The 13,499-nt window shown below is 35.0% G+C and overlaps 1 protein-coding gene across 1 annotated transcript; it reads left to right on the forward strand.

Annotated features, from left to right (window-relative positions):
• Positions 1 to 218: 218 nt before the first annotated feature.
• LOC114169162 (ABC transporter G family member 9-like) lies at positions 219 to 3,624 on the forward strand. The gene is made up of 4 exons (XM_028054201.1): positions 219 to 349; positions 660 to 1,443; positions 2,181 to 2,506; positions 2,785 to 3,624. The coding sequence occupies exons 1-4, from the start codon at positions 242 to 244 to the stop codon at positions 3,448 to 3,450; spliced, it is 1,884 nt and encodes a 627-aa protein (XP_027910002.1). The 5' UTR covers positions 219 to 241; the 3' UTR covers positions 3,451 to 3,624.
• The last annotated feature ends 9,875 nt before the right edge of the window (positions 3,625 to 13,499 follow it).

A 13,499-nucleotide genomic window follows, 5' to 3' on the forward strand; every position in this document is an offset into this window, starting at 1 on the left:
TGCTAGATCTCAATGGTTCCTAATTACTAAATACTAATACTAGCATCGTAGACAATGAACACGTACATGCAATTTTGAGAAAATAATAGTACTTAAAGAAGTTATAGTTGCAAGCACGATCACACTTAGACGGACAGAGAAGTTATCTCATTGTGGTATTTTATGTCATATTACTTTATGCTTAATTCATATATAGAGGGTCACAAATTTATGGCACTATGAAAGTCGCAAAAGAATATAGATGGAGCAGGAGATGGAGAACATAGAGTCTCAAACTTCCAACATAACAACAGTACAAGACGAAGCACCTGAGCTCTTTTGCAAGGGAAATCCCTCAATAACTCTAAAGGTTTTGTGATTTTGGAAGTAGCATTTATCTCTATGCATTGATTGGAATAAAAAATTTCGTATGTTATCCTCATGATTAAAATCTAGCCACGTGTGTATTTTTTTAGAGTAAACTATTTTTCGAATATTGTTAATGAAAAATTTGTTGCTAGTTCATAATCATGTTGTTTCTCTAAAAGTAGCCAAAATAATTATATAGAAAATTATGATTTTTTTTTTCTCATTCCTAGGCGCTTCTATATTTGTGCTTAACATATCAATTTTTTTAGTATGGATTTATGCTGAAATTTGTTGTTACTTATTGCATGTAGTTCCGCGATGTTATTTATAAAATTAAGAGCAGAAAGGGGGGATTTTTGAAGAGCAAAATAGAAGAGAAAGTAGTTCTGAATGGAGTGACAGGCATGGTTGAACCTGGAGAAATTCTTGCCATGTTAGGTCCCTCTGGAAGTGGCAAAACTACTTTGCTAGCAGCATTGGGAGGCAAGCTTGGAGGAAAACTTTATGGAAGCATAACATATAATGGAAAAGCCTTCTCAAATGCAATGAAGAGGAAAACAGGTTTTGTGACACAAGATGACGTTCTGTATCCCCACTTGACTGTGACAGAAACTCTTGTGTTCACAGCCTTTCTAAGATTGCCAAGCAGTTTATCCAAAATGGAGAAAATTGAGCATGCAAAAGCTGTGGTGGCTCAACTTGGTTTAACCAAGTGCAAGGACAGCATCATTGGAGGCCCACTTCTTAGAGGTGTTTCTGGTGGGGAGAGAAAAAGGGTTAGTATTGGACAAGAAATGCTCATAAACCCAAGCTTGCTATTTCTGGACGAGCCAACCTCTGGCCTAGACTCAACAACAGCTCAAAGAATTGTCTCAATTTTGTGGGAGCTAGCAAATGGAGGGAGAACTGTTGTGATGACCATACATCAACCTTCAAGTAGGATTTACTCCATGTTTCACAGGGTATTACTGCTTTCAGAAGGGAACCTACTCTATTTTGGAAATGGGTCTGAAGCTATAGAATATTTTACTAATATTGGATTTGCCCCTACCATGCCATTGAACCCCTCAGATTTCCTTTTGGATCTTGCAAATGGTAAGCTGTGTTCTCTGTTTATTTTACGCCTTTTGAGCTTTTGCTATTTATCAGTCTTTATACTCTGCCTATAAAAAAAAAGAAAAAAAGATATCTTTATGCTCTGAATACAAAATTTTTAAAATCTTATTTTTCTTTGATAACCTACAAATGTTTCGAAAAATTTACTAATTTCAACGTTTAATAATTGCGCAAATAAATCATTAGTCACTTCAATGATTTTAATGTTTTAAAATCCTTAACTAACTTTTTAAAATCTCTTATAGTGAATGACTTTTACATTAAAATTTTATCCAATTAACTTTTATTCAGAGGATTTAAGAAGAATAAATTAAGAATATGAAATAACTTGAAATTTTTAATTAAGTTTAATAAAGTTACATTCCATCTTTCGGAAAAGTTGAAAGAAAGATGTGATATTAGTTGATTTTAACTTATTGCCAAAATTTGATTTACTTTACCTTTTTTTGTTTTCTTCTTTAACCAATATTTTACTAGAAATTCGTCCAATCGAACTTAAATGGAAATTTTAAAAATTTATTTAGAGGATAAAACTAGAACTGATAAATGAACTCTTCGTACTTAATAAGTATTTTACATACTGATGCTGCAAGTATGAGAAGAAAGACAGGAATGAAGAAGAGTTCTCTAGGTTTATATCCTCTTATTAATGTTTACTTAAAATATAATACATGGTTTTACTTTCTTATTTGGCCACATGGGAACAAAAATTGCAGGTGTCTACACTGGTCAATCGAATGAGGACCATGCCTTGAATAAGAACAAATTGATTTCCGCATATAGGAACTACTTTGATGTCAAATTTAAGCCAGTAATTCAAGAAATTCCAGAATACGGTAGGACTCAGGGTAGATTTGAAGGCAATGAATTTGGGGAATGGCCTACCAGTTGGTCAGACCAGTTTCTTGTACTGCTGGAAAGGGATGTTAAAGAGAGAAAATATGCATCATTTTCTGGCCTGAAGGTTTTTCAGGTTCTTGTGGTTGCTCTTATTACAGGATTACTATGGTATAAGTGTGATATTTCACGCTTGCAGGATCAGGTAATAACTCTCAACAGATAAATAAGATGTATTTGGACTGACCTAAAGTATATATAAATATTATTTCTCACATTAGTTGTAAATTGTAATTACAACACTGAATTATTTTCTGGTTTTAACATAAACATGTTAATGATTTAAGGTTTGTTCTTCAAAATGGTTGTAGCGAAAATTCTTCTCTGAATTCAACTCACATCCTAATATGTCACTAGTGTTCCTCACCCATTTACTTTTTCTCGCAATAAACAAATCGTAATGCAACTGCTATATACTTGCAGATTGGAATTCTATTCTTCCTTACTAGCTTTTGGGGTAGCATGCCGCTCTATCAAGCAATATTCACATTCCCTCAAGAGCTAATGATGCTGGAGAAGGAACGATCCTCTGGAATGTACAAGCTCTCTTCATACTTCATGTCAAGGATGGTTGGTGACCTTCCAATGGAGCTTGTGCTTCCATCCATATTCCTCACCATAATCTATTGGTTGGTAGGGTTGAAAAACAATGTGGTAAACTTCTCATTCACACTTCTCACTATTTTACTCGATGTCTTGGTTTCACAAGGACTAGGCCTTGCCATTGGTGCTATTGTAATGGACCAGAAATCCGCAACCACACTGGCCTCAGTGATTGTGCTAACTTCTGTTCTAGTTAGTGGATACTATATTCAACATGTACCAAAATTTGTAGCATGGCTCAAGTACTTCTCCATTAACTACTACATATACCATCTCCTGATTGGGTCTCAGTATGGCTCAAATGACACATACCCATGTTCTCATGGACAGTGTTTGGTTGCAGAATATCCTTTGATAGAACAAATGGGGTTACATTTTCAAGGGAAAATCATGGCTGCATCGGCTCTATTCATTATGCTTATAGGATACAGATTAGTGGCTTATTTGGCTCTGATGAAGATTGGGATGACAAAGAAAATGCGGTAGGAGTCTTAAGTTCTAATACTTAGCCCTTTTGCAGTCACGGTGTACTACCACTCCATCTATAGTCGTATGCACAATGAACTAGCAAATGAATATAAACTTTTAGTAGCTAAAGAAAAACAGGAATGTTGTCTTGTGTAAATAATGACGGACACTACTAAAAATTCTCATATTACATGAAAATTTTCATGCAAATTTGTTAAAAAAGTTTGTAAGAAAAAACTTTTTCCTTCTATTTTTTTAAGGATCTAAATTGGCAAGTAATTCCTTCGTGGAGAATTATTTCCTACAAAATTATAAAATTCATAAGTATTTCCTACAAAATTTAAATTTGTTGGAAAAGTGTTTTATACAAAATATTTTGCAAAAAAATTGGCAGCAATTTCCCACAAAATTTTTTTCATAACAAATTAAATAAATATTTCCTAAAAAATAAATTCAAAACAAAATTGACAAGAAATATGATATTTTTTAGTAGTAATATATATATATATATATATATATATATATATATATATATTCCTATCTCAAAATAAAAAAAAAAACAAAAATATTGTAGAATCAGAGAAAATAACACAGAAGAGAGCTTTTCTACTCTATGGAAGAAGGGAAAGACAAAAAGTCTACACAATATGTGAGTTGTTGCTCTAAAAAGTATTTCTCTCTTATTTATAAGAGAGATGTAAGCCTACTTTTCCAAAACTTAATAAATAAGTTTTACAAAAATTACCAAATAAGTTTCCTTAACAACCAAGTTTTCCAAATTTCCAAGTAATAGAGAGACAAAGAGTCTACACAAAAACTTTAGAAAAATCTTCATTTTCTAGCACTGATCTTTGAGATTTTTCTTGGATACCCAAAGCTTTGATCTTAACACTTCAAACCTGATCTTGGAGAATGCTTTGTTTGTTTACAGAATCGAAGTTCAGGACAAATGATTGTAGTCTCCATCTCTCATTCATACTCAGTTAGGTCATCCCAGTCTTGCTAAACTACAACAGCTTGTTCCCAATTTGTCAAATTTACATAGTTAATTGTGAGTCATGTCAATTAGGGGAACACAATCTTAGTTCTTTTCCTCGTAGTGTCTCACAACGTGGTTCATCACCTTTTGCCTTAGTTCACTCTAAAATTTAGGGACCTAGTCGTTTTTAGTCTAATCTAGGTTTTCAATATTTTGTTACCTGTATTAATGATTATTCCATATGCACTTGGTTGCTCTTAATAAAAAACCGTTTGAGTTCTTTTCTATATTTCAAACCTTTTATAATGAAATAAAAACTCAGTTTGGGATATCTATTTGAACTTTGCGAACTGATAATGGCCATGAATATCTTTCACATTCTTTTCAACAATTTATGCATTTTCATAGCATTCTCTATCAAACTTCATGTGTTTATACATCCCAACAAAATGGGGTGATTGAACATAAGAATAACATCTTATTTAAACAACTCAACATTCTTTTAATTCATGGTGAGGCTATTCTTACCGCATGTTATTTTATTAATCATATGCCATCTTTGGTTTTAGATAACAAAATTCCTCATTTTACTTTATTTCCTCACGAATCTTTATATCCCTTACCTTTGAAAGTTTTTGGGTTTACATAGCTTCAGATCACACAAATGCCTTTTTTAGGATTTACTAAATCATAAAAAGGATACAAATGTTTTTTTCATTCTCTTAGGTGCTATTTTGTTTCTGCAAATGTCACCTTGAATGAGTTTTCTTTTTTATTTAAGGGGTCCTTCTTCTTCTTATGTGTCTCCGTCTAGTACAATTAATATTTTGCTATATGTGATCCTCCAATTGTGCCTAGTCCACCATCAAATTCTCCTCCTCCATCATCACTTGAGATTTAAAGTTGAAGACATTGTTCCCAACATCCACTACGTGACTCACTTCAAGTGCCAACAATTTTGTCTCCTTCGGCTTTGACAACTGAGTTTGACCTTCTAATTTCCCTATGTACAGGTATATGTTCTAGTCATAATCCCTCTCCACATTATACTACTTTGAGTTACCATAGATTATCTTCACATTTTTATACCTAACTTTATTTCTTTTGTGTCCATCCCTAAAATTTGACATTAATGACTTAGCCCATCCTAGTTGGCGTCAGGTCATGCTAGATGAATTAAGTGTTCGTCCAAATAGTAGAATTGGGGCGATCGTCCTACTACCGTTTGGGAAATATGTTGTTGGTTGGAGAAGTTTTGCTATCAAAGTTAATCTTGATGGTATTATTGATCTCCTCAAAGATTGACTTGTGGCCAAAGGCTACATATAAATTTTTGGATTGGATTATGGTGATACTTTTTTTCCAGTGAAAAATTTATCTACTGTTCGTTTACTTTTAAATATGGCCGCTCTTCAATAATGGTTACTCTATCAATTGGGTGTAAAAAATGTTTTCCTAAATAGGAATTTATAGGAGAAAATTATATGGAGCAACCTCTTAGATTTGTTGCAAAAGGGAAGTCTTTTTAATTGATGTGCCCTCTATGCAAATCTCACTACAAGAAAAACATAAATTATCGACAGTCAATATCCATTTATAACTACAAAAATTTGTTCATTTGTTTCCCCTATTAGACCTATTAGATGTGTGCATATCATGGATCTCATTCGTTTCCCCTATTAGATGTGTGCAGATCATGGATCTCAGTGCAAATCATGGATCTTAGTGTAGATCATGGATTCTAGTGGATCTCAATGTAGATCATGGATCTCAGTGCAGATCATGGATCTCATTACAGATCATGGATCTCATTACAGATCATGGATCTCATGAAAGATCATGGATCTCATTATAGATCATGGATCTCATTACAGATCATGGATCTCATGAAAGATCATGGATCTCATTCGTTTCCCTTATTAGATGTGTGTAGATCATGAATCTCATTTGTTTCCCCTATTAGATGTGTGCAAATCATGGATCTCATTTGTTTTCCCTGATTCCAGTACAATCCTCTTATGGTTTGATGTCCACGAATCATTAGAAAAATAACATCCAATACCAACAATGTCCACCTAATGAAAAAAGAAGAAGGAAATGACTTAAGTATGCAGACACAATAAATTGTAAAGAAATTTCAACTACCTCCAACAATCATTAACGTCAAACTCAACAACAATTCAACATGTTCACCACGAGCACCCGAAGTCCATAACCGCTTGAGATCTGCACATAACCGCATTTGTACTTTTTAAACCTACCACACGTTTTTGGTGTTCCTTGCACCACAACAACATTCTTCCATCTCCTTTCACAGCCAAAACCTGCGAAAAAGAACAAAGTGACGATGTTGGTAGACTTCACGTAGCGTTCAACAATGAACAAAGTAGCGACGCCGGTGGGAGCTCGTATAGCGGCCAACGTTGTCGACAGTGACTTCATTTGAGTGTTGAAAGTGTAAGAGATTCTTGTTTGAGTAAACATGGTCGTAGATGGCACCTCATGAATCTGAAGAAGTGACAACGTAACTTTAATAACTTTAGAAGAATGAGGCAGCTAGGGTTATATCAGGTTAATACACTTTTTAATTAGGCCAGAACCACTTTTGGGCCTATCTTTGAATTTTAATTTTTAATAAATTTTAAAACTAACTAGCGTACACAGGCGATGTCGTGCTTATGTGTACGCATTTTTTAAATATACATGATATTATAATAGTAGATGATGATAATGTAATGTTATTAAGTTAATATATAAAATAAAATTATATTTATTAAAAATAAAGTAAAATATATTAAAAAAATGAGAAAATAACTGTTAATAAATAGAGAAAAAGAGAACAATAGAGATAAACGATTTTATAAAAAAAACTTTATAAAAAATAACGGTCAATTTTTAAATATTTAATAAATAATTACATTTTAGAGGATAAAATTGATATTTTGAAATATAGATTAAAAGTTTATATGTTTAGGAGATCATTTAAAACTCTATGTAAAATTATTGTACTATATTCGTGTTTTACTCTAACATAAATACGGAAAGATAAAAATTAAATTAAATGCAAAATAAAAATAATAAATTTAAATGAAATATTTAATTAATTATCACCAAGAAGAATAATTTAGAATAAATATTTTTCTATAATAATTAAAATTACTTTAATCTATAAAAAAAAGAAAGTTTGGAATAAATATTTTTTTATAGTAATTAATTAATTTACGCAAAAAAAGGAACAATAAATATGAATACTTAATATTTAATAGTAATAAAATTTTCGTTATAAAAATTTCATTATAAAAATTTGGAATTAATATTTTCCATATTTAAAATTATTTTTATCAATCAAATTTAAATCAAATAATTAAATAGTTAATACAAAAATTAAAAGAGTAATAAAATATCAATAATTAATACTAAAAAATCTTATAGTATAAAAGAAAGAAAATTTGGAATAAATTATTTTTTATGAATAAAATTATTTTTATCAATTAAATTTGAATGAATGAATTTAATATTTAACCCGCGTAACATCCTATTTAAATAATAACATAATTAAATGAAACATGACACAATATAATATAGAGAGCAAGGTTGGGAAATATAATGTCGCTCATTACAGATATCCAAGGTACTTAGAATGAAACACTAAGGCACACCATGATGCCAATAACAAAACAGAGTAATAGATCGACAATATTCAAAAACGAATACTCAAAAAGCAAGATAATATAAGGGTTTGACCCAAGACGAACTAAGTAGCAGAATCTCCATCACTCTGGTAACCACGGGGAGTTCTCGCATCTGCTAACATTCAAATATTTATTTGTCACCAATATTTTATATTTTAATATTTTTTAAATATGGGTTGTAAGGCACACTTTATTTTCTATCCTAAATTTTTAAAGGCCTACCCTAATCGGTTGGGCCTAAGGCTGGCCCATAGGGTGTCCAAGACCCTAAACTGCCCTAACCATCTCATTCTCTACACTTTTCAAAAAAACAACCACTTACTCCCTCCTTTTCTCTCAACAGAAGCTCTGCTAGGGTTTAAGTAAGCTCTCCCTTTTTCCACTTCGTTGAACGCTTCCTTTGGGTAATTTAGACTCCACTTTTCTCCTCTTTTCCATTCTTGTTTTTCAGTTTCAGTTTCAGGTCATTCTTATAGGCTCATTCTTGTTCCTAGGTTCCTACTATCATGTCTCTGCTATCGCGTCTAAAACCCCCTTCAAGTTCAACTCTACCAAAAAGGTAAGGGAAGCTAGAGTTCACGTGCTTTTTACTTTATCTTGTCTGTTTTGACTTTATTTCGTGTCCATATGAGTTGTAAGTTGTTTGATTGTATGGAATGCTTGGAAAATATTTGTTTGGAATGAGAAGTCTGTTGATGCGTGTTTGAACAATGGCGAGATCTACTACTTTGGCCAGAGCGAGCTTGTCTCGCTTAGGTGAGAATAGTAGAAGGTGGCCCAAGTTTCTGCTCGAGCTCTCGCTCAGGCGGAGAACTTTCGTTTTGAGCGAGGTGTCATCTTGCTCAGGTGAGAGGGGCTCGCCTAAGCGAGAACTCGTGAGTTCCTGCTTGTGTTTCGCTTAGTTGTAGCCTAGGAGAGGGATCTCCCCTTTGGGTGAGGAGTGGTCTCGCTTAAGCGAGGAGGGCTCGCCCAAGCAAGAACTTGTGAATCCTACAGGGCTCTCTGTTGGCAGTCTCGCCTAAGCGAGGGTCTGTAGCTTGAGTGAAAGACCTTTTTCGCTTGAGCGAGGGTCCATAGCTTGAGCAAGACTAGTTCAGGAACTTATGTTCTTTTCCCTGTTTTTGGTTGTTAGTTGTATGATTGGTTGGGAGTGCCGTATTTAAAGAAAGAAGTTTGTGAATATGCATGTAATATCTGATTGTATGGGCTGGAATTGATGAGTTTGGTATGATCTTTGTATGGAACCTGATTGGATGGTTGGTTATAAATGATTGCATGAAATTAGTATGCATGATAACTTTATGCTTGGTAGGTGAGACACGATTTTGGTGTGGTTTAGGACGTAATTCAATGAATCTCTAGGTGAGATCTCATGGTGGTGCCTCATTGGTCAGGACGTAATTCCATGATGGTTTCGAGGTAGTGCCTCATATTCAGGATGTAATTCCATGACCCATGTTAGTGGAAGCTCATGGTGGTGCCTCATGATTAGGACGTAATTCCATGAAGGTTCGTGGTGGTGCCTCATTATATAATTTAGTTAGGATTCAAGTAAGGATTGCATTCTGCCACTCTAAAAGAGTCAGTTAGTCTCACGTAGAGCGTACTAACTCAAGTGGTGAAAGTAGCAGGAGACCCTAGTCTTTGGCAGCATAATGGCCTTAGATGTTTGAAGGCTAACCATGTAATTGGTAGGGTGAAACCCATTAGCAATTGGCTCTGCAGAGCAGTAGAGGTCACCACAAGTGTAAGCATTCGGTGAATCCGACTGATTACATGTATTCGGATAATCGTGTTTTGAGTCTTAGTGTCTTCTTTGTTGGTCATCACATGTTTGGCCAATGTATGTATCTTTGGTTATAAAATTGTATGCAATTATATGATAAACCATTTTTCTACTCTAGCTTGCCCTTTCTGCTTGTTTGTATGTTCTAAGTGTGATTTTCTCCTTTTGTGATGATCATCAATTTATAAAATGTCAATAATTAATAATTATAAATATTTTATATTAAAAAAGAAAGAAAATTTAAAATAAATATTTTTTGATAACTACAATTATTTTTATGAATAAATTTTAACTTAATAAATTAATTAATTAATTATCACAAAAATTAAAAGAGTAACAAAATATCAATAATTAGTGTAATAATAAAAATATTTTTTTATAAAATGGTTTTAGAATAAATGTTTTCCAATAATTTAAACTCTTTTTAACATTAAATTTGAATAATTTATGTAAAACCTTAAAAAATTGTATGTTTAAGACTAGTAGTGATTTAAAAATAGTGAGACTCGATTATTTTAATATTAAAAGGTATTATTATAAATAAAATTTTTGTAAAAGAGTTTCATTATTTTAAAACACAGTATCTCTCTAGAAACCACTTTTCTAGAGTGTAATGACTTATCTAAGGCGTGATCCTTACGACGAGCTCTTCAACTTGAATCGATCAGTTTCTCCATTCACATAAGTTGAGTTTTCACCTTCTTTTTGGTCTATTTCTATTTTCTGTTGCACGTGAGCTCTTTTTCGCTTGCATGCGTCATTTTATTCATTAGTATGATTCTCTACATATTAGTGATCATAACAGTATGTCCTTATCGTTCTTGTGATGTTTCTATGTGTAGATAAAGCATCATGTCGAGTTAGTGGTGTTTGACATTCATAAAGTTGTTTAAGTAGGATAACAAGTAGAGGAAACTAAAAATTGTTAGAGTGAATCAATTGTATGTTTGATGTTGGTGGTGTAATAGATTGATGCTTTGAACAGTTCTGTTGAACTGATTTGTCAATGATTGTACTAGTACTATGATGAATTGTGTTTGACAAATTGAAATCCATGTGCATTGTTTGAATTTGGGGAAAATTGAGAAATTAGAAGTATGAAGTAGAAGTACTTGTTGTAAATTGAGAAATTGAGAAAATTGAAATCCATGAGTCTAATTGGTACTACTTGTTGTAAATTTAAAACCTTTTATGAAGTATGAAGTAGAAGTACCAAATAGAGTCATGAAACAGGTCCAAATTGCTCAAAAACCCAACAATGAATGTGTTATTTTCTGGTGTGATGTTGAGCGCCATTTCTACCGCTAAGCGTCAAAATTTGCACTACGATCAGCGCTGAGCGGTGCTTGAGCGTTGGGGACCTCTATAGGTCTGGAGATATTTTAAGTCCTTAGCGTTAAGTGCCAAATTTACCGTTGAGCGTCCAAAATTTTGAGACTAATGGCGCTTAGCGTTAGCTTGGGCACCGGGTGCTAAAGCCCTGCTTTAGTTGTTTTGTTGCTTTAGTATATTTTATTTCTTATATGAGTGATATGAGGCATGATTATGAAATTTATTATGATATGAACTGAATATATTGTAATTGTGTTGGGTGAGCATGTTGAAAATGGTAATTGAGAATGGTTGATGCTAATCCAAGGAGGATTAGTGCTTGGTTTTGTTAATGTATGCATTGACATAGGGTGACAGTAAGGAGGTATCTTGATACTCTACTAAACAGTCACACTCAAATAGAATAGAATGTGTTATGTGGTGTGAGTGGTAGGAGGTCCTAGTCTAGGGGTTTTTCCTTAACCAAAAACGTTAACGAACTTACTAATGTGATCCCAACAAGGCTTATAGCTTCGACCAACGCCTAGGCCCAAATCATGCTCAAGGCCCAATCCATGGCCCACATGCACCTCCAAGGCCAAGCCCATCAAAAGCCTAATAGCAAGGGGCATGCTAAAAAAGATCCAATTGGGCTTCATTCAAGATGGTCCAAACCCACATAGGCTTCTTACACTCTTCACATGGGTCAAAGAAGATGTGAAGATTTGAAGAGGTGTATCAAAAATCAATAGAATAACAATAAGATTGGCCCATTGTTTAGGCCTTGTTTCTAGAATAATAAGTCAAATAATGTGTAGTTGAATTGATTAAATTGGGCTTGACTAAGCCCAATAGGAGATTTGGCCATGAGCTATCAAAAGAGCCAAGGTGGACTAAGTGCAAGTCAACACTTCTTCCTCCACCTCATGGATCCAAAGCATCCAAGGGTTAGGAATGCTTCCTCCTTTTCTAAGGCATCATCCAATGGCCAAGATCAAGCCTCACTAGTGTAGAATGGGGTTTTTAACTCGCCTTATAGGCCTCGGTTACTGCGGGACCGAAGCCTATAAGGAGGCGGTGGCATTTTTGAAATTATTCTCAGCATTTTGCCTCGGGTCCCATACCAACCGAAGCATATAACCAGTTTTATGCTTCGGTTCTCAACCAACCGAAGCCTATAACCCATCTGTGGCCCCCACATTTCCAAAACTGCCACTGACAGCACACTTTTTGGCCTCGGGTGTCAAAGGACCGAGGCCTATAATTGACGATTTGGCCTCGGGTGGAGCAGAACCGAGGCCTATAACCCATCTGTGGCCCCCACATTTCCAAAACTACCACTGACAGCACACTTTTTGGCCTCGGGTGTCAATGGACCGAGGCCTATAACGGAAGATTTGGCCTCGGGTGGAGCAGAACCGAGGCCTATAGCTGTTTCTGCCTCGGGTGTTTACAGAACCGAGGCCATATCCTCTATTTATGTTCCCAATCGCGCGAACCCTCACTGTTCATCATCTTCTCTCTCGCGACCTCTCCATCTCCATCAGCGACCTCCGTCAGCGACATCTCCATCGCCGATTGCGCCTCCATCCACGAAGTTTGGGTCGCCGGTCTTGCTCCGCCACCGAACAGCAGGCGAAAAGGAGGCAGCCACCGCGCCACCGTCGAAAAGGAAGCGGCCACCGTCGCGCCACCGTCGCGCCACCGTCCAGCTCTCGTTGCGGCCTCCGTCGCGCCACCGTCGCGCCACCGTCGCTCCTCTGTTGCGGCCTCCTGCGCGCCACCGCTGCGTTGTGCGTACGTCGCGCCCCCTCCGTCGTGCATTCGTCGCCCCACTTCGCCACGGTTCCCCACAGCCACCTTGCACTGCTGCTCCGTGTGACTGCTCCGGCGAGTATCTTGCGCCTCGTTCGCCAATTCTGTCCGGGGTAAATTCAAAATGCGTTATTTTTTTTTTCGTTTTGTATATTTTTTTATGATTTAGGTAATTGTTTTGCATTTTGATGAGATTTTTGGTTGATTTTTGCGTTTTTCTTTTGCTATTTTTACGGTCTCTTATTTATTTTATTACCTCTTATAGCTCTTGAAGACCTCAGTATCGTGGGTGTGCATCATCTTCCATTGTCATTCAATTTTCACGCTCCCAGGTTCTTAATTCTATTATTTTGTAAGATTTTGTTGTTTATTATGTATTAGTAATATGTTATATATATGTATATATGTGGTTTATTATTTACTTAAATATTTGTTTGATTTGTGAGTTAGCCTTAGTTTCCCGTTTGAGATTCAATACGAAAAT

Source organism: Vigna unguiculata, chromosome 11 (assembly GCF_004118075.2).
Source record: "Vigna unguiculata cultivar IT97K-499-35 chromosome 11, ASM411807v1, whole genome shotgun sequence".
In the NCBI taxonomy this organism is placed as follows: Eukaryota; Viridiplantae; Streptophyta; class Magnoliopsida; order Fabales; family Fabaceae; genus Vigna; species Vigna unguiculata.